Source organism: Cyanistes caeruleus, chromosome 1 (genome assembly GCF_971803275.1).
Source record: "Cyanistes caeruleus chromosome 1, bCyaCae1.hap1.1, whole genome shotgun sequence".
Taxonomy (NCBI): domain Eukaryota; kingdom Metazoa; phylum Chordata; class Aves; order Passeriformes; family Paridae; genus Cyanistes; species Cyanistes caeruleus.
Window position 1 is genome coordinate 64,240,241 of NC_141701.1, and position 26,702 is coordinate 64,266,942.

Below are 26,702 nucleotides of genomic sequence, written 5' to 3' on the forward strand. Positions count from 1 at the left end.
CAGTTTCTAGGAATCACTGACCTTTTCAGTTTGAAATTGTGTTGGAATAATGCTTTCTTTATTATTTTTATTTTGCAGATTGCCTTCATGACCTTGACTCTGTTTCCTATCCGACTCTTTTTTGCTGCTTTTATGATGTTGCTGGCCTGGCCTTTTGCTTTCATTGCTTCAATGGGATCTGACGAGCAAGAGCTTGAAAAGCCCCTCTCCTGGTGGCGAAAGTGAGTCACTGATGTGATGAAATACTAAGAGAATCATGTAGTTCAGCGGTTTGAAATAGAGGAGATGGGAAACACCTTTTACCTGTCTCAGAGATCCACTTTTCTCTTCAAAAGAAAAATATGAAAGTTATTAAACACTTTCCTCAGGTGGAAAACTAGAAATGCCTCAACTCTTTGATTTGCCAGGTGATCTGAGAATTGCACTGGTAATCTCTGTTTTCTTATCTTTGTTGAGGATGTAGTGTGAAGCTTTGTTGTGGCATCTTCAATTGCATTTATTCCTGTAATGTCAACTTCTAGTTATGAAGGTTGACTCTATGGAATGTGCCCAGATTTCATTTTCTAAATTGTTGTTTTAAACTGCTTCACCCCATTGTCTTCTACCCTGTGATGAACTTACAAAACTTATATTGATTCTCTGAAGGCTTGCCCCATACTTCGGTGCTTACTAAAAGTCTGTGGTTGCTTTGATATTGCAATGCTAATTAAGGTAGAATGTAAGACAGTGTCCTCCCATCCACGAAAATTGCTATTTGAGGAGCAGGAGAGGAGGGGTGTATCACCTCTTCTATAGACAACTTTAAAATTAGGAGCTGGCACTAGCATGAAGGGAGCTGATCGTGTTTTGCATCACTGGAGGGAAAGAGATTGAGAACCACAGAGGCATGTCACTTTACATTTCTTTTGGAGCGATATCAGTATAATAATTAATGGAATAATCAGCTGCCTTCAGTCTTGCATACAGTTATTATGAATCATTTTAGATTTTCCCTTACCCATTTAATCCAGTTTTCAGTGTTACCCTGCTCTCCAGCCTCCAATCCTTGCGTTACAATTTGTCCTGTTTGATTTTTGTACTCTGTTCAAAGTTTCTCTTTTCATGACTGTCAGACGGTTTAAAAAGGCAGACAAACAAAACTCCACAAAAAACCCCAAAACCTTCCCTAGTCCACAAAAAAAAAAAAAAAATCCACAAGAAACAAAAATCCAAATCACTTTAGGAGAAGATGGGGAAAGGAAAGAAAGTAAAATATTTCCAGAGCTCTTATATGTATTCTGTAGGCCTTCCTGTAGTTGAGAATCTGTGCCCTATATTTGTCCCCTGTTTTGTTTGGGTAAACTTGAAACCAAGAATCAGGGCAAGTGTATTCTGCAATATCCTAACAGCGTATTTCAGGACTCAATTTATTAGATGTTTCTAGGTGTTACTAGAAAACCTTATTAGACATTGTGTAAAACAAACTTAACAGTTGTAATATGTTTATTACTACATAATATTTTGTTTATACAAAATATTGTGTAATATTACAAAATATCTGTTTATTATTGCATTATAAAAGTAATGATGAAGCAAATGTCAATCTTGGAGACAAGAATAAATTCGTGTTCAGGTGTAAAATGAATTTGAACAGCATCTTACCTTGATAGTGGTTTTAAATCAGCTGAGAAAGAGAAGAACAAAGTGTGTGCAGTATTCCAGCTCTGTTTTAAGCATCATATCCTATCTGAACTTCTGTCATGCATGTAATTTTTCATCTCATTATTTTAAGGTGCTCCTGTGGCAACATAACTGTTTTCCCAACTCTTTACAGGATAGTGGCTATCTTGCTGAAAGCAATAATGAGAATGATGTGGCTTGCTGGTGGATTCCACTGGATAAATATAAAAGGCAGACGGGCATTGCCAGCAGAAGCAGCAATATTAACAGTGGCTCCCCATTCTTCCTACTTTGATGCCATTCCAGTAACTATGACCTTCGCCTCCATTGTGATGAAAGCAGAAAGCAAAGATATTCCTGTTTGGGGAAGTAAGTTGGTAGATACTTCATTTTTCAAGAACAATTTAAAAAGATTGCCTAGGAAGTTCACTGTGTGTGTATGAGAAGGACTGAAACAGAAAGGAAATTTTGCTGTAATGTATGGTGAGAATTTATTTGGGGTTTTTTTACTGGTCTACTCTGAACATCAATAGAACAAATTAGGGCAGGAGTGGGAGGAGAACGTTCTTTTTCCACTTTCACCAAAGTTGAATCCCTGTATGAAATCAAAGCAATATACAGAACTCACTGTTTAATTTGCAGTGAACTTCTGACATTCGAAGACCTGCCAGATGGAAAAGCAAATTAGGATGGGGCTGTGGAAGCAAAGACTGATGTTAGGGAGAAAGTTTACAAAGACTTGGTGCGAGTTGGGGTGCCCTCCCAGATGTGTGTTTTAGGAATGTGGTCTGCTCTGAATGCTACCCTGCCTTGAAGGGAGTGCTGCTAATCCTTCATGCATCAATAAGTTTGTTTCAGGCGGAGTGTGAGAGATGAGCACAAGAGCAGATTGTCATGCATTTGGGTTTGGTTATGAGAAAAGCAGATGCCTGAGTCAGTAGTGCTTGAATACAATCTTTGGATTCATTAATGTAATTTCTCACAAATCTTTGAGAGACACCTGTGATTTTTGGTGCAGCTGTGACAGGCATAAAAATTCTGTAAGCTTTAGGCTTGCAGACTTCTAACCAAAGTCTGTGTGGAAGCATTTTGGAGAAGCTCACTATTTTGAGTCCAGCAAAGTTCAAAGAATATTCTTGTGTATCATTGTGTAGAGTTTTATGGGTAGTATAAAAGTGAGGGAAGATTTTGCTTTGGCCATGAGTAGGACTCTTAAATTTAAAAGTCTAAACAAAAGCTTTGAGTTCCTTTGCAACTAAGTGGAATCGGGCTGTTGGTGCTGACATCCTTCTAAAATTTAATTAGACAATGTGTTTTTAAGGTCACATTCAAAACCAGAAGTTGAGACATGGCTGCAAAGGGTGAGTGGTCAGATATGGAAGTCACTTAAGGAATCTCATCATATAAGAGTCTGCCTGTATGAGGTAAAATTCAGGCCAGATCGGTAGTTGTATCTTAATTTTGTTAAATATCTTACTAACAGCATTTATAAATTTGTGGCAGTGAAAAATCTATGTAAAAATTAATAGATACTTTGAACAAAAAGGATGCAGGCAGGCATGTGTTTTCAAAAACAATTTGTATGCAAACAAGCATAGTGTGAAAACAAAAAGAAATTGAACTCCCTTGTTCAGTACTGAAAGAAGATACTGTTGTGAGACAGCATGTTGGCAGTCCTGTACAGCATAGGTGTATCCAGGCCAGCTTATGAGCAGTGCAGACATAGAAGCAGGGGCTGATTTATCTTTTTTTCTCAGGTGACTCAGTTGACTGTTTAATAATTGCTGGCTCCACAAAATAAAAGTAGTCTGTGTGGAGCTCCCTTTGACTTGGAAGTGGTCTGTCTGGAGAACCCAATTTAAATGAGGTGACTCCACTCCATGTTGTGCTACTGCAGTGGGATGAAATGGCAGAATGGCATTTGACAATGGCTGAGTATCCCACGTAGTAGATTCAGTGGGAACCAGAAAAATCCGTAGGGATATGGAGATTGTAGTTCCCCTGAATGTAATACAAATAATGTCTATTAAGTAGATTGAACTATTTTCTAAATATCTAATTTAATTTTGAGGTGACTTTTACAGGATTCCATTGAAAGTCTAGACTTCCTACAATACATTTTAAAAATTATTCACTTCATTTAGCTCATATGTGAGTAAAACCAGTTACAGAAAAAGAGAACATGTAGTGATTTGATGGAATACTACTGGAATGTACAGTGCAGACAAATAAATGAGTGCTTTGTCTTGTATAGCTGCATTTGCTTTATGCTGTGCAGCCACAAAAGTTATGTAGTCACTTTTGAAGGGTTCACAAAAATGCCACAGAAGTGAGGCATACCAAAGGTTGTAACTGGAATGAGAGTTCAAAAACTGTTTTAGTTTTTAGGGGTGGACAGTTATATGAGCAACATTAATTAAAGGGGTCTGTCTTATATAAGTAAGTGGACCTTAACAGAGAGGTAGTAATCACTGTATTGATTAGTTTGGCTTAAAAATAAATGAGAACTTTCCAGTAAAACTGATTTATTTATCTCTTTAACTGCTTTGAGAGACGGTTTCTGTGAAGCAGTAGTGCTGACTATCCTCTCTTTTGATCTAGTATTTCAATCCCAATGTCATGTCTGCCTCTCTACATGCACACACATAAAAAAATACATTTTTTGTCATTGGACCACTGATACTTCTCTTGTGCTTATATGATAATGTGCTCATGTTTTTATCGGGTTGCCTGGTGAATCGTCAACACTCTAGACATTCATCCAGAATTTCTCCCAGAGAAGTCATAATTGTGTATGTGTTCTTCACTTTTGTCAGTCTTGCAAGCTTGATATACCATCTTCTATAAGGTTTTGCAGCCAGTCACTGATAATCCTAACCTTGTTATCTCTTGAGTCTTGTTAATGGTTATTCTGAATCTTCTGGGAAGCATCGAATAAAGTACATTCACTTAACTATCTGAGCAGACTTAAACATGTAAAAAATGAAGGGATAGAGGAAATTTTAAGATAATTTCCAAGGGTGAGGACTCTGGGTGAAGAGTACATCCTCATCCAGTGTATTCAAGTATGTTATAAATTAATTGGCTTTTTGATGTAATGACAATGTGTTTATTGAGACATGGTACATTGTATACCAGAGGGATCAGGTGCTTTAGCAGGCACAAAATTATCTGATTGCTAAATGGTTACTAAGATTGGTTCTGCAAGTATTTTAATAGGTTTCTGGAACAGCTGCCTGTATTATTGTATCCTTAGTTTGCCAATCATGGAATATTAAGTTTCTGATCCTCTTGAAAGTCCAGATGATTAAAAGCCTGTTCTTTATGGGATTGGAAGTACTCCACAACTGTGTTTGTGTATGAGGTTTTTATTGCTTTCTGACTTGAAGGTAGCTCTCCTGGTTTGCAAAGTCCAATTTCAGAAGCAGACTTAACGTCTTGTGACTCTTACAGATATCTTCGTCCTTTTTAGGAAAACAAGATCTAAAAATGGTCTTTGGTTCTGGGAGAAGAATTATGAACTCTTCAGTCAGTGGTCAGTTGTGAAGAAAATTATCCATTTGGCGCACAAACACGAGGTTAACAAACTCTGGGGAGGAACTGCTTACCCAAATATAAACGATATTTCAGTCATTAAAAAAACCCAGTATCTGGAAACCAGAGAATGCCAAACAGATGGAATATGTCATGATACTGAAGGAAGATGTATGTTTCTACAGAGTAGCTTTCCAGGGTTTTGATAGATTGGAGATGTGACCTTTGCTGGACTACTTAAGTCTTACAGTGGGAAAATGACATGTAGGAGTCTGTTATGCCTTACATGGTCTGGAGAAGTCAGATCAGTTTGTCAGCACAGATCCTTAAACTTTCCTGTTCTGTCTACTGAATCTCACTTCAAGTCAGGACAAGGTCTGTGTATAATTTCTGAATAGTTACACTTCACTGTCTTACTTTTGGCTGTTGAAGCACCCTGGATAAAAGCAGTTTTTCACTGCTGAAACGATTGGTCCTGCTGCAGAAATGCTTCACTGAGAAGGAAAAGGCATTATCAGTAAATATGAATTGATGGGGACTTTAGACTGCTTTTATGAATGAACATTTTCAGTGGTCTGAACTTCTAGAAACTAAATACAAGTGAAAAGTTAATTTGAACCTTAGGCAACTTCTCAACATCTCCAGCACCACTCCCTGAATAGGAGACGGAGTTGCTACCTGTGAAAATTACAGGATGATATGTCACCTTAAGTTTATAAAGGGAAAGGAGGTAATTTGTGGTTGGCAAAACACAGCAGGCCTACAGAGAAAGGGAGAATCACACAGTCCTATAAAAGTATGAATTCTGTTGTAGGTGGTTTTTTCCACATCTAGTAAACTCATGAAATTGGTTCAAGCTCATTTTTTGAAAGTGCATTATAGGCCTTTCTCAAGCATCATGACTAAAAGATGAGAATAAGTAATTCAGGGGAAAGTATTTATGCTTGGGTAGCTGGGTATGTTTTCATCTCAAAGCTTAAAAGGTGCCAAATTACCCACCAGCTCTGTTGTGCAACCTAATCCTTTAGTCCTGCATCCCAAATGCCCCTCCCAACCTTTCCAAAGCACACAAAGAAGAGAATTGTGGTAGACCTCTAGTTCTTCTGTGAGAATCTCACATTTCAACACTTCTGAGATTCACTAAAGCAGTCCTTAAACTCCTTATGGAAAAACCTGTTCTAAGGTGAAGTCATTATGGATTTCTTCTCTTTTGTACACTGTAAATCAGGGGCTTAAACACTGAGGTCACCAGGATGAATGCCAGCATCCTATGCTATGTTGGCATTGTAGCCTGCCTTGAGTACACACTTGAGCTCCCCATTTCTGAGGAGCATCTTGAAGTTGTTGTCAAACTTCCCTATTTCATCTTCTCCTGTAAAACCCTGTTTCAAAAGCCAATGATTCCTTTAGACTGTGGGCACCCAGATGGTCCAGCAAGATTTCAGTCTCATAGAACCTCTCTGAGAGAGACTTAAAATGCTTGCATTGTTACCTGTGTATTATAGGTATGTGTTTATCATATGGCTTAGAGTCCTGGAAAATTCTGTAAAAATTCAAGCTGGAATGTTTGAACCACCATCACTAGTGAATATCATTTATTGAAGTTACAAACTGCAATATATAGGAAACCTTCAAACCAATGCTGCTGCCTGCCTTAAATATTTTTTAGATTGGCAGCAGAAAGCTAAAACATTAAACCATGTCCTCATACACACAGGTATTGCAGGTGTGAGAGCAAACTGTGATCTCTGAGATAAAAAAGTCTTTGTCCCTTAAGAAATCCTTGAAGGAAATAGATCACATTTTGAAAGACCAACCCAAATACCACAGGATTTACTTCTGTTAAAGCTAGAGAGGACAGTGATTATTTACTTCCCACTACTGACCTTTCCTTCTCCTATAGGGTGCATTGTTTCCTGCCTTTTTTGGAAGCAGGAAGGATAACTTTCCAATTAATACTACCTCTGTCCCATGAATACTTGGCATGCCTTCAGTCAGGTGGTCCATCTGCTAAGCATTTAGTCAAACTTGGAGAAGTTGTTCTTGACATATGTTTATCTTCAGTGGTTGATTCACACTTCAGTCAAATAAGTATATATATTATATATAAGTATATATATAATAAGATACTACCACCAGCTTTACAAATATCTTAGAGTATCGTGACTATAATAACACTACTACTGTAAGGACAATGTAATTCCAAGTCCAAAAGATCCTAATTTTGGTTAAATGGAGTTTTGTGCATTGATAGAACTTTGTTTATTTGGTGTGTGTGTTCTTGAGTTTTTCCACTTTTAAGGCCTCTGTATCCATATATACAGGAAGTAATTGTAATCTAGAACCTGAATGGGTTTTTCCCCCTCTAACTATCTATCAGAAGACTTTTGAGCCTCTTTCAGGTTTCTGCACAGAAAAGAGAGCAGTTTTCATATTAGATTTTACTTCATTAGGTAAGTTATGAGTTCAGAACCTTGTGAGCATGTACATTTGAGTAAGGCAACTCTTGAAAGCTAAGCCCAAGATAGCGCTTTTCAACTGTAGTCCTTCATGGGTTTTGTACCCCTAAATACGGAGCGCACAACATGTCAACTGCTATTAGAAAAATAATTGTATTTTTTCCATACTAGAAAAAAAGCTGTGGAGTAGATACTGTAAATGGATATCCCACTGCAGGCTGCTTGTACAGCTTACCTCCATGTTAAAGGCAAGCAGAGCCAGTTGTGGTGCCTCTGTAGGATTCCCTTAGAGGAATGTAGTGATGGGGTTTTCTGTTGTTCGGGAGAGAGGCCAAGTGAAAGCCTCAACTTCAGCATTCTCTACTTTTGCAGCTGTCACTTTGTTTGTTGCTGATTCTACTGTGGTGAAAATGTGACTGCCCACTCAAAAATGTGTGTATGGATACATTTTAGAAGAATTGTATGTAATGCCACCTTGCTGTTCCATAGCTTGTTGTGTTCTCTGGTGCCTTGCTGAACCAGTGGTGATGTTGCCAGTATAAATGGTCTGCTACAATACTTTCTGCTGTTGTGTTACACAGCGCTTTGTGTCTTGCATTGAAACAAGGTTTCCTCACACATACTTGCCTGCTCAGAGGGAGGGGAAATATTTTTTTTTTCCTGCTGTTGTCCTGAGAAGTTTAAAGACACCAACTGTATGTGTTCAGCTTACCAGGAAACGAATGGGTTTTGCTTATGCATTGAGCTGGTGCTGAAGTTGATTGCATGTGAGTTACAATTATGAAATCGTTGGAGCTGCCGCCCTGCTATTAATTAAAGCAATACTGAGTTTTTGCAGGCTTTCATTTGGTTAGAGTGTCTGGGGCATTCTGGCTGCCCTGAGAGGCAGAGGTTTTAATGATTTACTGGCAGCAGTATTTAAGTTGCAGGTACCTACCTAAGAAGGTAGAATACAGCATGTCAACTGTCCTCGGGACTCCTTGTATGATCTGAAATTGGGAATTAAAGTGACTAGATGAAATAGGACTGACACTGCTAGGGAAAAAGCTGAAATAATGACACTCACAAGATCAATTTGGTGAATTGATGGATTGTTTGTCATTGCTCACTAGATTTGATAATTCAAGGGTGGTTTTAATAGAATGAGAGGATCTGGGCAAGCACATTTTTTCAGAATCTCTGAATACTTGAGCTGTGGTCTTCACTACCTGATTACAGCCAGTCTTGGACAGTTAAATTGTTGAGCAGAGAAGGATATGATTATGTTCTGTTTATTGAACATGTTGCAGAGTTCTACTTGTTTCCTTTAGTTGCTGAGTATGCCAGCTGTCTGGAGCATTTAATGCATTCACTTCTGGCCTGACTTCGCCCTAGTCCTGCCTAGTTCCTTGCATCACACACTACCTTAAGTACTGTCTTCCTGTGTTTCAACTTGACATCTGACCACAGTCTCATCTTGGCTGCATATTTGGTATGTTTCTCAGCTTCTCTTTGCAGACCTTTGGCCCTGCTCTTGACTTCCCGGCACAGATTGACTTAGTACAGCCTTTGAATTTTCAGATTTGTGTGTTTACTGAACATGAAAATATGTGATGAGGGTGTAGGTCTGTGTAGCCTTGTGCTCTGGTTTTCAGAAGTGGTTAAGAAAGGACTACTGAGTTAGCTTTCCCTTGGTGTGTATTTTCAGCTTTTTACCGACGACTGAGAGTTTCAGGTTCACTTAAATTGTTGGATTTAACCACTAAGGGCCTGGTAGCTGGTGTCTCACAGGATCTTCAGTTGCTCTTTAATATTAAAACAAGAATTCTGTCAGCTTTTTAGTCCAATGTCTAAGGAAGTAAGGCTTAATAAAACCACCCTAATAGGCTAATTCAACAGGACAATTCAGCAGGACAAATCCATAAGAAGCTAAGATTTCAGTTGCCTGTGTCTTTCGGCATATCATAGTAATTTTTCCTTGCACAAGGGGGTTTGTTGCTATTTGTGGTGCCATTGTTATTTGTAGGATAACTCACCTTGTGTTCTTCTGGAGCTTAGTAACATTACATTAGTTTGCTTTAGGAAGGGCTGTAACAGTAAAGTTCCCAGTTTTGCACTACTTGCCAGTACGGTTTTCATATACAATGACATCAGTGTAGTCCAATGTTTTCTATCACGCTGCCCGAAGAAAAATCTGTCTGCTTTGTCTGCTTGCTTAATTTCATGTGTTATAAATAAGACCCTGCTTGCAGCATGTCCTCAGAAAAGAGTCTGGGAGTTCTGGAATTATCTTATTCATTCCTTGGCCTGAAGTAACCTAAATTCCGTCATTTGGGCCTAACGTAAAAGAAACTTACAAGTGAAGGCTAGGGATGTTGGATATTTTTCTCTCCTTTATAATGTTTTTGCTATGGAATAGTATTTGCAACAGTGGAGCAAACTCAAGAGTAGGATCACATAGAAGAAAACAATTATGATACCGAGTATGGTTTCCTTTGTTATTTTTATTGCTTGTTCTGGTGGTTTTTTTCCCTATTCTTTGAATGTTAGTCTATTTGTGGTTTGTTTTGGGGCTTTTTTGTTTGTTTTTACCTTGCCTTGGCAGTTACCCAAGCTGGCCATCTTTGCTCCCCTGACAAGCATTGTTCTGTAGATATTGTCTAAGAGCAGGCATGTAGGAAAAGTACAAGAGTAAGGTAACTTCTGATACGCTGTCTCCTGAGCTGTGACAACTTGTTGGATAATATTTCAGAGGCTGGCTGAATGTTTGGGAACTTGCTGTAAGGTTTGACAGATGAGTTTCTCAGAACCTTCAGAACTGAAGGATTTTGGTGAGTTGGTGGCTAAACTTCCAGTAGGATAACGCCATAACCAGAAGGTTTTGCTGAGTGCAGGGCTGTAATTCCTTACACTGTTTTTTCTTCACACTTTAAGCACTGGCTGATCCGTTAATGTAGCAAGTTTATCCTTGACAAAAGCAGATTATACGGTGTCAGTGAACTCCCTTCACAGTGGCTGGAAAAATGAAAACTGTATTTGGGGCAAGTAGAATAGCTAATGTTTTAGTGACTCTTGAACCCTCAAGTAAGATTACATAATAGAAAAATTATTAAAAGGTTTTCAAAGACAACCTGCTTAAATAAAGGCATGAAACACTCTATTTGAAGGTGTTTCTCTTGCAGTGCTTTCAAACAATGCAAAAGGGCTGTATGGGCTTTTTATTATTTTGAAAATTGTCTTTGGTGTCCTTGTGACAGACATACATGGAGAGTATCTTGTGGATTGATTTCTGATTTTTGCTCATGTTCATTTTGTGTCTGGCGATGTACAAGAAGTTTCTCACTGAGCCAGGAAAAGGATGTCTGGGATCTCATTCATCTGGTATGAGGAACAGGCAAACAAGTGACAACTGAGAAAAGGAGCATGCCTTTTCTGCTGACACTGATTCTTCGCAAAAAACAATATCAGTGTATATATATCTTTGGTGGTGTAATGTTAGTGGAGCTGAGATGTCATAGAAGACAAAAGCTCAAAAGACAGAGGCAGTTTGGCTTACAGGATGTCTTTTGCAAGCACTTATGTAGCAGGGAGATTCCTGCTGCTTTGCTGGGCTGGGAGTTGTGATAGATTTTGTGATTTTTGTGGAAGGAGGAAATGGTCTGTATAAAGCCACAGTTGCATGGTTGCAGAAAACTGCATAATATGTAGCATAGTGTTTTACATTATCTGTGTTGTATGTATTGATCTATTAAAAATTGAAAAAGTGCAAAATGCCAAAATTATGAAAACTGTTTTCCTCACAGAAACTTATGAAAATATTTTGATAAAGCCGCAATAATTCAACTGAGTATTGGATTTTACAGTGTAATAAAGTAGTTACATTCTTCTAACAAAAATTTTTGTCCAGAGGACTAATTGTGGGGGGTGGAGGAATCTTTTTCAAACAAAAGGAAAATAAAGGCTGGTCCTTGATTTTGTTTTCCCTCCTCTTCAGCTCTGATCAAATATATCCGACCAGTATTTGTATCTCGGGCAGACCAGGATTCTCGCAGGAAAACTGTTGAAGAGATAAAGAGGCGTGCCCAGTCTGGTGGTAAATGGCCACAGGTACTGTATTCTGCTACTCTGTAAGAGATGGTGTTTGGCATTTCCAGGCATATTCCATTTAGATATGCAGTTTACTTTCTTTCATTGTGGGTGGCCCTCTTTCTAGAAGATAAAATGTAAGATTCTCATCTGTCTCTCACTGGGTAACTGGGTAACTTTTCAAGGGAAACTGGGTAAGTACATTACAGCTCTTAAGTGGTGCTAAATGGACAGACCACAGCAGGTGAGGAAGTTCTCTAAGAAGAAAAAAAAATTAAGTGCTCATCAGAATACCTGGGGAAGCACTGTGTGTTCTCACTCTTCACAGGATTTTGGCACTGCCATTGTTGATGTGATGCTGGGCAAGGCAGCCCGAAAAATTCGGATGTTCCAATACCACCTCTATTAAAATATGTGATTAAGGCATGGATAAAATAAGTGGCTCAGGGTTTTTTTTCTGCACCTAAAATGTGGCTGTTTATTATATGCTTGATTGAGAGTAATGGGAAGGAATGGATGACTTTTTAAGATCTCACATTCCTAGAAGCATGTGATTATTTTGCAAATTTGAAGCATTCCTATAATTTTTTTTTGAGATTAGGGTACTGTATGTTTGTTATGGGATTATTGCTGCTAATAGTGGGTATGCCTCTGCACACTGGACTGCAAAAATGTTATAAACTGCTATAAACAATGTGACAGGTGATATGTAGCTTTTGCATCATGACTTTCATCATTAGATTTCAAAGCAAGCTAGAACAGAATGGTCAATAAAACTAGTAAGGTTAATTTTAGTCCATTGCTTTGTTCCCTTATGATATGGATTTGGGGTGGGAGTTGTTTGTGTTTGTACTGTCTACTCTCTTCTGCTGAATTGGTTCAACTTAAGCATTTTTTTCTTTTTTCCTAGAATTCTCTTCAGGTATTTTCAGTCCCTGTCATTTGGGCATAGCAAAGAGAAAATAACTGTCTTTTCTTAGCTTGTAAGCAGGTAGCCTGGGAGCAGGAATTTTTTTCTGGTACAAAACAAACTGATACTTTTGCCAGCACCAATATCTTCAGTGAAAATACTCATACTTAACAAGTGTTTCTGGTCACTGTCAGTGTTCCAATAAATATAATTATTATTGGAAAGCAAAAAAGAGGCATAAAGAAAAATTATTTTCCTATTAAGGTAGAACTTTACTTGACATCTTTAGCACCTTTTCTTTTTTACTCTAACTGAACTGTTTTTCCCTGAGAACATTTTTGCTGTAATCAGTTAATAACAGCTTTAAAAAGATGTGTTTATAAATAAATTCACATTGAAATAGTTCTTAAAAGTCAACTTTTTTTTTACTTCAAGATAATGATATTCCCAGAGGGCACTTGCACAAACCGATCCTGTCTAATTACATTCAAACCTGGTAGGTATTATGCTCATTTCTCTGTTCTCTACAGAATGTCCTTGTATCTTCATTTTCTCAAATACCACTTGCATTTTAATTTGCTTGCTCTTGCAGAAATTGAGTTAAAAACCTCGCAGTAAGGTGAAATTGGAATATAAATTTTCTGATGCTACGGGAAGATTGTAATTCCACCACTGAACAAAACAGTTTTGATAATTCAGGTTTTTTCTTGACTTCTGAGATGCATATGAGCTGGAAGAGTAATGTTTCTTCCTGGGTTTTTGTTTGTGGTTGTGTCTTTTTGCTGTTTTTTTTTTTTTTCTTTCCTGCCCCTTCCATACCCTATTTTGGGTCTGTCATGCAGCATTTAGATACTTGCTGCTGCCTTAAGCTTTATAGTGTATTTTTTATGTAACATCCATGTTCTAAGCTCTTTTCAGTGGTATCACCCTTTTTAGTTTATCAGATTAGTAGAGGGTGTGACACTGAACAGTGCTGCAACTGTAAAGTGCATTTCCAGCAGGAATAAATGCTGGTACTGCAGTAAACCACTAACCTTTAATGTAAACTTGCCTTTATCGTGTAGGTAGGAAGATGGTCAGTGAAGAAGCTTCAGTGAGCAAGGCAGTTGTGAATGTGTTTTTTTGACTTCCTAGTTTTTTGCCTAGTTTCTGGTCTTACTGTGTGTCTTGTATTTTGTTTGGCTTGCAATTTAAATAGCACTCTTAGAATATCATGCAGTGAGTCAGCATTGTGGTTCCTTGCACTGATTCATTTGGCTGAAGGAATCTCAGACTTTTCTCTCAGCTCTTACCTTTTTAGATGAATAAAAGGTGATTAGGGAAACATCCACTTCTGTAGCTCTTAGCTCTCCTCTCTCCACCTAAATCCTGACCATGCTTTGAAAGCTAGCCTGAATCGTTCATGTGAAGCCCTGATTTCTTGCCCTCCCTCTGTGCCATAGACATTCCAGGCGCCATGTATTTCATCCTTACATTCTCACTCTATCTTCCTCTGCCCTGGTCTAGTACATGCTGCTGTCTGCCTCTTGACTGTCTCACTTTTCCTACTGAAACCTGCTTCTGTATCCATCCAGCCTTCCAGAAATCCTTTGCCTCAGAGCTCCTCACTTATATCCCATTACTTTCGGTCTCTGTTCAAGTTAACTCTATCAGGATGCCTTTCTCCATTCTACCAACATGGCCTATGATCCTTGCTCTCACTACACATTTTCTTGGTTTTGTGTTTAAATGGTAGTGTTATCATCTACCACTCAGCTTTTGTCAGCTTTGGATTGTTTCGAAAGTTGCTTAGACTGTTCTTTGAGACTGATCAGAAGGTACCACTGGCCTCCAAATCTCTTAAGGATTCCACACAGCCCACTTCATTCAAAGATGTTTATACTCTGTAAACAATTATTCCTTTTATGTCTTGGCAGTTATTTTGTAACACAAATTTTATGCCAGGAATACAGTGTACTTCAATTATTTGGTTCTTAATTTTAATTGGAATATTAGGGAGACATTAGTAAATTGTCCTGAATAACATAGTCTGAGTGGAAATCTTAATTTCTTCATGAGTGAAAGATATGTTTAGAGAAGTCTTGAACAAGGTAGTTATCATGCTTACCCAATCTTTGTATTAGAAACCAAGAAAATGCTTAGAAAATGACATGGAACTTGTGCTCCTTATTTATCAAAACTCTAATTTTCCCATGAAGTGAAGCAATGCTTCTGAATAATAGCTCTAGTTCAATATAGCTCTAGTTAAATAAATAACTATTAGTTTTTCCATAGCTACAGAATAGAAGTGACATTAATTCTGTTATTTCAGAAATGATAAATTGCCTATAAATTTCTGTTGTTCAGATAAAAGTAGAAAGCTTATTTTACATAAGAGCCTAAGATCAAATATTGTTGACCACAGGGAATAAATTAACTTAACCATCTAGTGCATGCTCATTTTTTTATTCATTTATTGAGCTGAATTCTTAGCTTTGACTTGTGTAAATGTGTATTTTGACTTGTGTAAATGACAATATATGTAAGTGCTAGAGGATAATTTAGATAATGGAAGCAAACATTTTTAATTGCCTGTGTGCTGTAAAGGTGGATATACAGTGTCATTCTCCAGTACTTGCTTTTTAGTTACTTTTGAAGCTACTTTCAGATCCTGTTTTTTCACCATCAGCTACTTCTTATGAATCCATTAGCTGTATAACTTTTTCTTGCTGCAGTAAATTTGTTCTTTACCAAAATGTATTAATAAGTTAATTATGTATCATATGTGCCTTCTAGGAGCGTTTATTCCTGGGGTTCCTGTGCAGCCGGTTGTTTTACGTTATCCAAACAAACTGGTAAGTTCAACTTGCAGTGTCATTAGAAATCCAGGGCATTTTCCTTTAAGTGCATTGGCCCTTGTGTAACCTTTTAGGTTTAAAAATTCAGAAGTCATTACTAAATTATTGTTGCTTAAGTATTTATTTCTTAAGTCTCATGCAATATAGGGAGTCTTAACTGAGACAGTTTAAATGTTTCTGCTCTGAAAGTTGTTCAGGTTGTTACAAGAAGCACTCCGCAAAGTATGAGACAAATGGTAATTTCTGTCCTGGATCTGTGTTCCAAAGTGCTCCCTGTTCTTCCAGTGTGTGCTGGAGAGTTGTTTTAATGCCATTTATTGCTGGAAGATGTTTCTGCATCTCCTGCCTTTGGGGGTGTTAGTCACGAATTCCTGTGACTGGCTGAATGGTATAAGATAATGTGTTGAGGGTCTCTGCACCTTTATGAAGTGTCATCTCTATTTTACATTCACCATGCCTTTGGCTAAGGAATTAGCTAATTTGGAGCAGTCCTCCAATGTAAATTACATTCAGATAAAATGCAGGTTATAGTGCTTATTTACAATATCTGAAATTTCTTTTTGAGCCCGCCAGGGATATTTTCATGTCCAGTCTGACCCCTTCTGAAGTAGAAGTTACTTAGGGAGGGTGTCAAGTGTGTCAGAAGTAAAATAAGGACCACCTGGTCTCTTTTACTCATGCATGTCACATCAGAAGATCTCTGACTAGACCATTAACAACCCCTTGTCCTAAGGAAAAAATTTGTTTCTTCTTGGTAGCTGAGTAGCTTACAAATATTTCCATCCATTGTTCTTTCTGTCATTTACAGGTTGATATTAAACAAGTGCTTGATTAGAAAAGAAAAGGATCCAAGCAAAGTTAATTTACACAGACCACCATTGGCTCTTGGCTGAGACAAGGTGTAATGGCAATCAAATAGTTTGCAGTAAAAAACCCAGAAATTGTCTTTGCAGATGCTGTGACAAAAATAGCAGCCTGATATGCTTGCATAGTATCAAGTGCATTGTAGCAGGCTGCCTGGGACTTTTCATTACATAATTGTTATATTTTCAGGAAGAAAGATTCTTTTCTAAAAATAGTTTGAAGTTTTGATGGCACTGCCATTTAAAATGGCAAATATGCTCATGGCTTATGTCATCCTTAATATGCCTTGTAACTTTTTGTTACTGTTAAGCTCATAGCAATATAAAGCTATCAAATGTTATTTTGTAAATATCTTCAAAATCAGGTGCATACTGAAATGTCATTATTGCCTGTAGTACTTAATATGCAATGTTTTTAAACCAATAGTAAATGTGCCTAACACTTTATTAACAGAAATTTGTGAGCTTTTAATGTTGAAGTAAAACAATATAAACGTAAATGAAAATTTTCATAATTTTTGTTACTGCAAAAATGTCATAAAAAATCATAACTAGTTATATAGATATCCACTGTGAGCTGGCATGAGTTTGTGAATGGGACTTTACTTTTTCCTACTACTTTTAATTGTTGTGAAACACTTAGTTTTCAGTGCCTCACTGAGTCATTTAACCTTCTATGATCTAATTCCTAGAGACCTTCCAAAGGCCTAAGAATTAATGGCAGAGGTGATAATTGCTATTAATGCTTTATCTTTACATTAGCTTAGGGGTTGCAGAAGATTTGCATCAGAGTTAGAAGGAAGAGAGGCAGAAGGAATATGATGTGGTACATGAAGAGGAGGTTTATTTTGGTTATGGATTTCTGGTTATGATATGGAGTTAGATGATTTTGTTTCTATTATTGAGTTATTGTTATCTCAACCTGCAAGGCAAGGCTTACCTTTCCTTCTCAATTCTCTTGCCCACCCCAGTGGAGGAGTGGGCGAGCAAGCAGCTGCATAGTGCATAGTTGCCAGCTGGGATTAAACCACAACACATGTAAGAACAGAGTAGGGAATGAATATTGGTGTTCATACACTAACATACCATTTTTAGCTTTTAACTTTAATGTCCCTGGCTTTCTATTTATTGTCTTGTTTGACTGATGCATAGTATAATTTTAGTTTAGAAAGGAACTTTTTAAGATGTTTGCTTAGCCAGTGAACTCCAGATATACATCGTGTGCAGTCACCCCACTGTTTTGTTTGGATTGCCTGATCTATGTTCAGAGCTTTGAGTTCCACAGCATAGATGAGGACAGTCTTAGATTTGAGTGCACCTGACTGTTTTGAGAGGCTTTTTGAGATCAGAGCCTGTGGAGAATGTAGTAGGTGTCTGCACTCTGGCATGTTTATTTCATTGTAGTCTATTGAAGGCCTAGGGAAAGCACTACTGTTCTGCAGTGTGCTGAAACATGTCAAAAGTGAAGAAGTAAATTCAGGTTTTTTTCTAGCAAATAAATCTAGTTCTAGTTGCTGTGAAGAACTCTGTTTTATATTTTTTATAGTTGAGTTGCTCCCTGAATAAAATCATCCTGGGGCTTTTGACTATTTGTATTAGATGATATCTCTGGTCCTCTATCAGCGCTTTTTAGTAGTAATATTTTAGCATGTTGCTCTTCTTGATACATGAGCAGAAAGAAATGTTAAGGCTATAAATGTTGTTTAGACTTGATAGTCAATGTTTGCTACTGGTTGTCTAGATGTTTTAGGTATTGGATGCCTGAGAGCTATTACCTGTATTCTAGTTAGAATAAATGCTCTAATGTCTTCACCCATAGGTTCTCTACTCCAGTCCTTTTTATAAGTTTTTACTTCTTCTCTTTGTTTCTTCATTTGAACTTTGTCAGAGTGTTGTTACTTAAGAAATTATGAAAATATATAAACTATATATCTGTTTAAATAAAACAGCCATTTAAAATGTATTTTATGTGCAAATGTCTTCCACAAGTAACTGTGCTATTTGATAAGAGGTTTGGCAGCAGCTCTTACACAGTTTTGGTATATCAGGGTTAACTGAACCTGTAAAAACACAGCCAATCTCCTGTTGGAAGGCTGACATACGATTCGCAGTATCTTCTTGTGACAAATACAAACTCTGTGGAAGATGGCTCTTCTCCCTGTTTGCTCCCATGCCAAGGAGAAATAACAGAGGGGATAACACTCAAAGTCAGGTTGGATGGAGCTCTGGCCAGCAGGACCTAGTTGAAGACGTCTCTGCTCATTGCAGGGGAGTTGGAATAGATGGCCTTAAAAGCTCCCTTCCAGCCAAGCTATTGTATCATTTTATGTACTTCCACTCAATTTAAAGTATTCATTACTTAGATACAAAAGTTTGAAAGTGTACTCAGAATGCTGTCAAAGAGAATGTTGTCCAGTAGCATTGGTAGCTGTGATAAACATAAAACTTAATTACTTAAGGAAAAATCCCACTTTCCTTTGTCTGCTTGTTGTTTTTATCATAAAGGTGTTGGTTATGCTGGTAGGAGTCTCCTATAACATGGATCTGCCTCTTGCAGATCAGAATCCTGTTTTCCCCTAGATGGCATTTCTGGCCATTATCCCTGGGGCACCCTGAAGTTCTTACAAGAAAAAGCATGCCTCTCCACTTTGACATTCACACTGGGGCTTTCTTGCAGGATTGTTGATAGATATGTGGCTTACTTGAGTTTGACTTGCCAGCTAGCCAGCATGAGGCTGGATTCTGAAAATATCTATGCACTGTTCAATGATCCAGACACTTTTGTGGAGATGACATTTTTCTTTATTTCCCTCTGCACTGTTGCAATTTAGAGAGCTGAGCTGGAGATGTATAGTGCTTGGTGTTCTGTAAGGCAGATCAAGTCTCTAGATAAGTTATCAGCTATCTACACTGGTTTCTCATGGTTTACAATGAAAGCTCCTCGGGGGAAAAAGACAAACCTCATAATGTGTTTACTTGCAGTGCTATCAGAGACATCAAAATAGCCAGAAATAGTGTAACAGTAAAACTATGCACATTATAGTTCTGAAAGATAGCTACATGGAAATGGGGTTTTTTAATACAGTTAAATTTATTGCTGCAGGTGGACTCATCCTTTATTATATTTTTTTTGACTGCAAATAATCACTAAATATCAAGTTTTAAATTTTTAGTGGATCTTTGTGACATATTGACCTTACTCTCCAAGCTGTTGTTCTATCATTAACAATATTTTTCTCTTTTTATGGATGGGTTTGCTTTCTTTTATTTTTACTTTTGGTAGCCTTTTGCTCTAAATGGTAATTCAAACTTGAGTTTAACTTGATTTTTCATGGTCAATGGCACATGTGATCACCTGAAACCTCTAGAACGGATTTGGATTGTAGCATAGAACTAAACTAGAATGTGTTCAATAGGTTGAAAAAATAGCTTTCTGATCAGGTCTTTCAGAAACCTGAATTTAATGAGTCCTCTTGTCTTTACACTAATGACTTGAACTCTTTTTCCCAGTTAGAACAGAACTAATTTCCAGGTTTTTAAATTCTTTCTTGTACACTTAAATCACATCTCCAAGAAGTGCACTTTTCTTCCTGTGCTATTTCTTAGTATTACTTAAAAATGGGATGACTTTTATTGTCATATTACTACCTGTTATATGTTCCTTTACAGGTCTCTGTTCCATTTTTTGCTACTTGCATCTTGTTTTCTTCTTTTACTGCTATTTGTCCTCTCTTAGTGTTTCACACAGTGTTCATTTTGGCCACATAGCTGTATAGAAGATGGGCTGATTCCTCACAGGGTTAAGAACTTTGCAAAGGAAGCACAGAATTTCCATGAAAACTTCTCAGTCATATATTGTTAGTTATGCTGTGTGCAATGTTAAAAGCTGAAAGCACAATAATTAATTGCAAATGTCACACTTCTTTTCTTAGGACACAATCACATGGACATGGCAAGGGCCAGGAGCGTAAGTGGTTAATGTTTTATTGCTTTTATCATTGCTTTCCTCAATTAGTTTTTATTTATATGACTTACATAGTCAACCAATTGCTGGTTATTTGATTATTCTTTGGGATTAATTTATCTTTTATCTGTTATTCTGTAATTACTCTAATAGTCATTAAGAGGAATCCAGGTGGAAACAATGTATTTCTGTTATGATTCTGTCAGTTTGCAGAATGAATTTTAGGTTTTTATTTCAATTTTTTTTTTTTTCTAGCCAAGTGCCTGAAGTAAAACAACTTGCTTCTGCTCTACATATTCTATTGACTGCAAGTTGATTTGGTATCTTACTGTATAAAATCTAGGGCTATTGTTTGAAATTGGTCTACTCCCCCAAAAACAGTCGATCCACTCAAAGAATTTGGACATACTGTTTCCATTATCTTGCCTGAATATAATTTCAACCTTTTTTTTAAACAAAATGTTATTCTAGAGGTTCTTTGGCAAATTCATGTAATATAAAATATTAAACAAAACAGTTCTTGCTTGTTTAAAACAAAATTTTTATCTTTATTTTCTCATTGGGATTTGAGTAGAAATTCCAAAATGTTTAGATGAAGATGAAAACCACAAATTTTGAACCCTAAACAAAGGGGAGTTGGCTTGTGTGGTTAAGGCTTTGCAGTATTTTGAACGTCCCATGTGAGATCCTATGTTTTAGTAGTAATGAGGAAACTATGGGGATTAGCCAAGATTCAAGTAATTTAGAATTTTGTCAATTAAGTTTTGCACTTAGGAAGCAGGTCTAATTAAGGACATGATTTGGAGACTTGAGGAAATCATTGATCACTTCCAAAGGTTCAGCTTACAATTAATTTGTCACATTGGAAGTAGATGAGTCCATGGTTGTATATAAGGCATATAGACACTGCAGCATTTGCTGCATAAAGGACTTTCTGATCTCGTGAGCTCCTACCTCTTCCCTTGCATTTGCACTGCAGTTCTGTAAAAATGTAACTCAGCCATAGAGGAGACAGCTGAGTAGTTTACTTCCACCTTAGTATCCCAACTAAGGACTGAGGAGCACAGAGGAAGAGGGAAGAAACTTGTGTGTTGCCTCAAATCACTATCATGTCTACAAAACCCTTATTCTGAAGTGTTGACCTCTGCTAATAAAATTAAATTAAATTAAAGCTGAATCAGAATCTGCAGCAACATGTGATATTATACAAATTGACTGGGTCAGTTTAAATTACAGTTTGGATTAATTCTCCTGGGTGACCTAAAATGTATTTGTGATGTCATAGCAGAAAATACTATTAAGACTGACAACAGGCTTCATTTTCTCAGCAAACATATCTTTTCTCTTTTAGTGTTAGCCAAAACATAATCTAGAAATGTTTCTGTATGTAGGAATATTCTGTTTGTTCAAAGGTGCTGTAGCTTGTCAGATGGATTGAAGACTTGTCACATGCAAACTTGAACACTCTTACACTCATTGAAAGTAACGCTTTTACTACTTTGACAGTATTCAGTGCAGATCAACTGAGTCCACCTTGAAAACAAAGAATGACTGTAGTTGAGTTAGATACAGGTTCTATCAGTTTTAAATTTTTATTTAAATTCAGGGTTTAGTCTTTGAGGATTACAGAGATGACAGAGAAAAGTTTACTTGTAACTTATTGAGGATTTTTAATGCGCTTCAGCAAGGATCTAGAAACCAGACTTTTGTGTTTCTTTTGGGAACATAAACTTCAAATTCCAGACTTCATTGTTCCTGATTATTTTCTTTGCTTTAATGTGTTGGAAGCTCAATAAGAAGGAAGAGGGGGAAATATTTTGCAACCCTATATGGGTGTATAACAAAATGAGTAGGGTTTTGCTTCTAGGAGCTGTGCTTTATCTATATAAGAGGATTTTGGCCAGTGGTCCCCTCACAATGATTGACTGCTGTAACTACATGGATACTGTATGAAAATGTGGCTACTTGACACTGCTTCTTAATTTAGGTTTACTAAATCCTTGCCTGGATTTGAATCTTAATGCTTTCTAAGGTCAACTTGATTCCAGTTATCTTGTATCTTAGGCTATTAAAACACACGTACTGCATTTCATTAACTGACTTTGGAAGTATAATGAACTTTGATTCCAAACTGAGGCAGTGATAAAATCTGTGGTTACATAATTAATCTTGCCAATTCTGTGCTGAGTGCAGCATTTTTCTGAGACAGTTATTCGTCCTTTAACACATACTGCATATATTACTTTTCACTGTTTGTCTTCCTGGTTTTGACTATTTTTTAAGATGCCAATTCAGCATAAACTACTTTTTTTCCACATTACAGAATGTAATATGTAGAAGTACTTTCAAAGGCTTCTTTTAATTTTTATTTGAATATGATCATACCTACAAGTAGGATGCTACATGAAGACTTTGGACCGTAATGTATTACAGTTTCACTACATATAATTTTTTTTTTCCTCCATCCTTCCCTATCTTCCCCTTTTAGGTTTGAAATTCTGTGGCTTACTTTATGTCAGTTTCACAATTCTGTGGAAATCGAGGTCAGTAAAAAAAACTCCAGTGTATTCTGAGCAGTTGCAGAATGCATAATATTGTACTTAATTCTGCAGTAGAAGTTTGCATTCAAATCTTGTATCTGTCTGTAAAAACAAGTTAAGATACCACTTATATTTTAGACAAATGGCTTCTGCATCTGAAAATATAGTCTAAAAATGGAATAGCAAAATAGAGTTTTCCAGTTGGCATAAGACTTTTTTTTTTTACTGATTTGAGTTGAGTAGATAAAATTCGGGCTCAGTTTAAAGAGTCCTTAGTGAACAAATTTCTTGTCTTCTAATGGCCTGATGGCTGTTTTAAGTTGTGTACCAACTTTGTATGTCAGACATTCAAGTGTGTGAATGCTCTTGTACAAACTAAGGACTGTCTTGTAGAGAAAAATTGTAGGTGGTTTCTTATAGGCCACATAAGTTATTTAATGTCTGGCTAATTTTTTTATTAAGCTATAGTGTTCAGAATGTTAAACTGGAAAATATAAAGAAAATCTATCTATATTCCTAACTTTGTGTGGAGAAAAATACTGTAATTTTAAGGCTGAAGACTATTGTAGTGAAAATGTGGAAACAATTACAGCCTTTCCTTTCAACTTTTTTGTCCTTATGCATTTTACACAGAGTAATTACATTTTTGTGGACAATTACATATTTCAAAAGTGTCATATAGGATATTTGACAGATGTTCTGCAGTTCTTTTGCTTTTTGAATAATGAAGCAGCTCTTTAGCTCTGACAGATGGAACTGATGGCAGGGTAAAACAGTAGGAAGAACTATTGCATGTTTACATACACTGTGTTACAATAGTAACATAGATTGCATGCTAATCACTGTACTTGTCATTGCTCTGTGTTTGCTTATTTTTGCAATCAGTTATTCTCAAAATTGATGAATTTGCAAAATACCAGCCACTCAATACTTGTATGTGTTGTAGAAATTTGTGGTTTGTGTTATCAATTTACTTGGATAAAAAACAAATGTGATTTCCAGAATAGTGGCCTGTGTTTTGCAGAAGGGCCGGGGAATGACTGCTCACGCAGGGCTAAGACAAACCAGCTGGTTGGCAGAATTTTTACCCTATCTCAGGAGCATGGTTTTCTGCCCTAGGCAAGTAAAATGGTTTCTTACACACAGGAGTGAACACTGCTGAGCTTTCTTGACTTTTGAGGCAGCAGCTGCTAGCAGATGTTGAGTTTCTGTAGCTCTTACAGATCTTGCATAACAAGCTATGATCTTTGGTAGCTCTTGGGGGAAGAAAGCTAGTGACCTTCTGAAATATTCCATACTAAAGCTGGAGTTGGCAGATGATAGAGGAGCAGACCTGTTTGTAAGATTGCTCTCAAGTATACTTGAGAGCTACTTATTGAATCTGTTTTTGTAAGGAAGTGCAATGAGGACTGGTAACATACAGGAAAAATTAGTTGTTTTGTGTTCAAAGTCATATTTTTTTTTCCCTGGTTTCTGAAGCTTGTTGGTTGTCCTGCTCTGTTCCATCAACACAGAGATACTGGCAAATCCCTGCCAGCCTGGATACCACAGTTAGTGCTGATGATCCAATAACTCAGGGAGACATATTACAAAACAACACAACTTCAGTGGTTTTTTGATTAAATGATAGCTGGTAAGGTTTAACAGCCAGCCATCAGGATCCAAAGTTAGCTAGTCTGAGCTTCTCTGCATATATTATATGTTCTGGCATATTGTGTGTGTCATTCAGTTTGTGTATGGAGAAGCGAGCATCTGTGTAGGTTTTATAATAAATTTCTGTAAATATTGGCCCATCCACCCATCCTGTACTTAGAACTGGCATGCTGGCAATGTTAGGAAGAAGAAAGGATATATGATTATCTGCATGTGTAGTTTGTTTTGGCTCATGTCTGTTTGTTTTACTGACCTGTCAACTTCAGTGTTCATACATCCATGACAGTCTGCAGCAGCTGAGAATTCTTCTCTTAGTTTTGTTAGTGATGTTGAAATGATTATGCTATTTATGTTGAGTTAGGCACAGACACATAGAGCACCTCTGAAATCACCTCATATTCAAACTTCTTCTGTGTTTGGACAAATTACTTGATAGCCATTTGCAACTCAATTAACTGGAATGAGGTTTGAAAGTTGAAGGAACAGTCTTCCCGTGTCTGTTTAAACCACAAAGACTGTGAAGTTGTGTATTACATGAGGCTTCTGTACCTGCTTGTAATGTAAACCTAGAAGACAAGAGTCATATGTTTTCATCTGCAATGGGGCATACAGGGAAAACTTCAGCAAAACACAAAATAAATTCAATAAATTAAATTCAGATGAATATCCAGTGGCAGTGTTTGGGTAGCGTTGATCGTACTGTTACGTAATTTTAAAAACACAGCTAGCTTCATGGTTATGGAGAAGTATTTGCTGAAATTATAAACTTTAAAATAGAGGCTAACAACTTTACCCAATTGTTAGTTTCTATTTTAAAGACCAGTGTGAAATTTCTGGGTCATAATTCCCATTTTCACTACCCATAGGTAACTACATATGCTACAGCTAAGCTTCTTGCAGCTTTGTTTTCTAATTCAGAGGCTTTACACAGGATTAAGATCATTTTTCTCACTTAGTGCATAAATTATCTCATTGTTCTGTGCTAGTAAGAGAGCTGTCTGTCTGGTACTGAGTAGGAGTGGTCATCAGAGCAACCTCCTCTTGTTCCTCCCATCCGAGAAGTTAGTTACTTGGCAGAACTAAATGTTTTGAAGATTCTTATTGGTGAGATTGGCCATGATCTTGGGGCTTATGTAATTTTTCAATGGACACTTAAAAACAGCTTAATACACTGGAAGATATTTTAATGTAGGCCATGCTGTTCTGAAAGCTGCCCTTTCTGTTGTGGTTCTCCAGCAGTTCTGTTTTACTTTTCCTGTTTCCAACATCAACTGTTCTTTGGTTCTCTGGTCATCTGCATTCATTTAGATTTTTTCTTTCAATGGAGTGTTAATGGCTGATGTCCATTTTAAGGGAAAAAAATTTCAAAACATCCAACAGCAGAAAATAAAAACACTTGTCATGTGTACATTAGGCAGTCATATATGATTTCAAAATGTGCAGGGGGAGCAATAAATACCTGATGTCCTTAAAATTTGGATTCTTAATATAGAGTAATATTCCTTTAGTGTGTGCTCTTATTTTGGTTATCTAGAAAGTGCTGAACATTTCTGGATGTGAGGTTTATGCAAGAAAATTATATTACTTCTAAATTATTTTAAAATTCTGAGTTCCATTTAGGAAATGAAGATAAAACTCTACTTAGGTTCCATGTGGTAAGAAATAAGCAGTTAATGTTATATGAATTTCCAGAAGTATGGCATATACTTTAGCATTTAAAAGTTTAATTTTTTAATGTTTTCTGTAGTTGTAATGTAACTTTGTGAATAGCAACAAACTATACCATTTTCACCTTAGTGCTGTAAGAGATTGTTTAAAATGTTAAATATTTTTGGTATAATTCAGTTCTCTGTATGCAGTTTCTACCCGTGTATATTCCCTCAGAAGAAGAAAGAAAAAATCCAGTCTTGTATGCCAATAACGTCAGACGTGTAATGGCAGAGTAAGTATGTTATAATTCTGCATAAAATAGATGTGTGGTTTTAAGTTTAGATTGAAGAAAATATTACGAAATCCAGTCAGCGTGGTTGTCTGCCTACAAAGAACCTTGTAGTCTGCAGGAATGTCCACAAGACCTCTTACACAGCAGTTACTTTCCCTTCTGAGGAGGCCAGGGAGCCACAAATACAGCAAGAACTGTAGGAGTTGATGGGCTTGGAATTTTTTTTTCCTGGTTGGTTGTTTTGGGTTTTTTTAAACATGCCTCCATATAATAAGC

The 26,702-nt window shown here is 37.0% G+C and overlaps 1 protein-coding gene across 1 annotated transcript in view; it reads left to right on the forward strand.

Moving 5' to 3' along the window:
• LPCAT1 (lysophosphatidylcholine acyltransferase 1) overlaps positions 1-26,702 on the forward strand; it is a 58,560-nt gene that overhangs the window by 5,690 nt on the left and 26,168 nt on the right. Inside the window, exons 2-9 of the mRNA XM_086896010.1 lie at positions 79-221; positions 1,814-2,028; positions 11,626-11,738; positions 13,063-13,123; positions 15,403-15,461; positions 20,260-20,294; positions 22,780-22,834; positions 26,344-26,426. Of these exons, the coding sequence (XP_086752136.1) occupies positions 79-221; positions 1,814-2,028; positions 11,626-11,738; positions 13,063-13,123; positions 15,403-15,461; positions 20,260-20,294; positions 22,780-22,834; positions 26,344-26,426 (764 nt within the window). The remainder of the gene's footprint in view (positions 1-78; positions 222-1,813; positions 2,029-11,625; positions 11,739-13,062; positions 13,124-15,402; positions 15,462-20,259; positions 20,295-22,779; positions 22,835-26,343; positions 26,427-26,702) is intronic.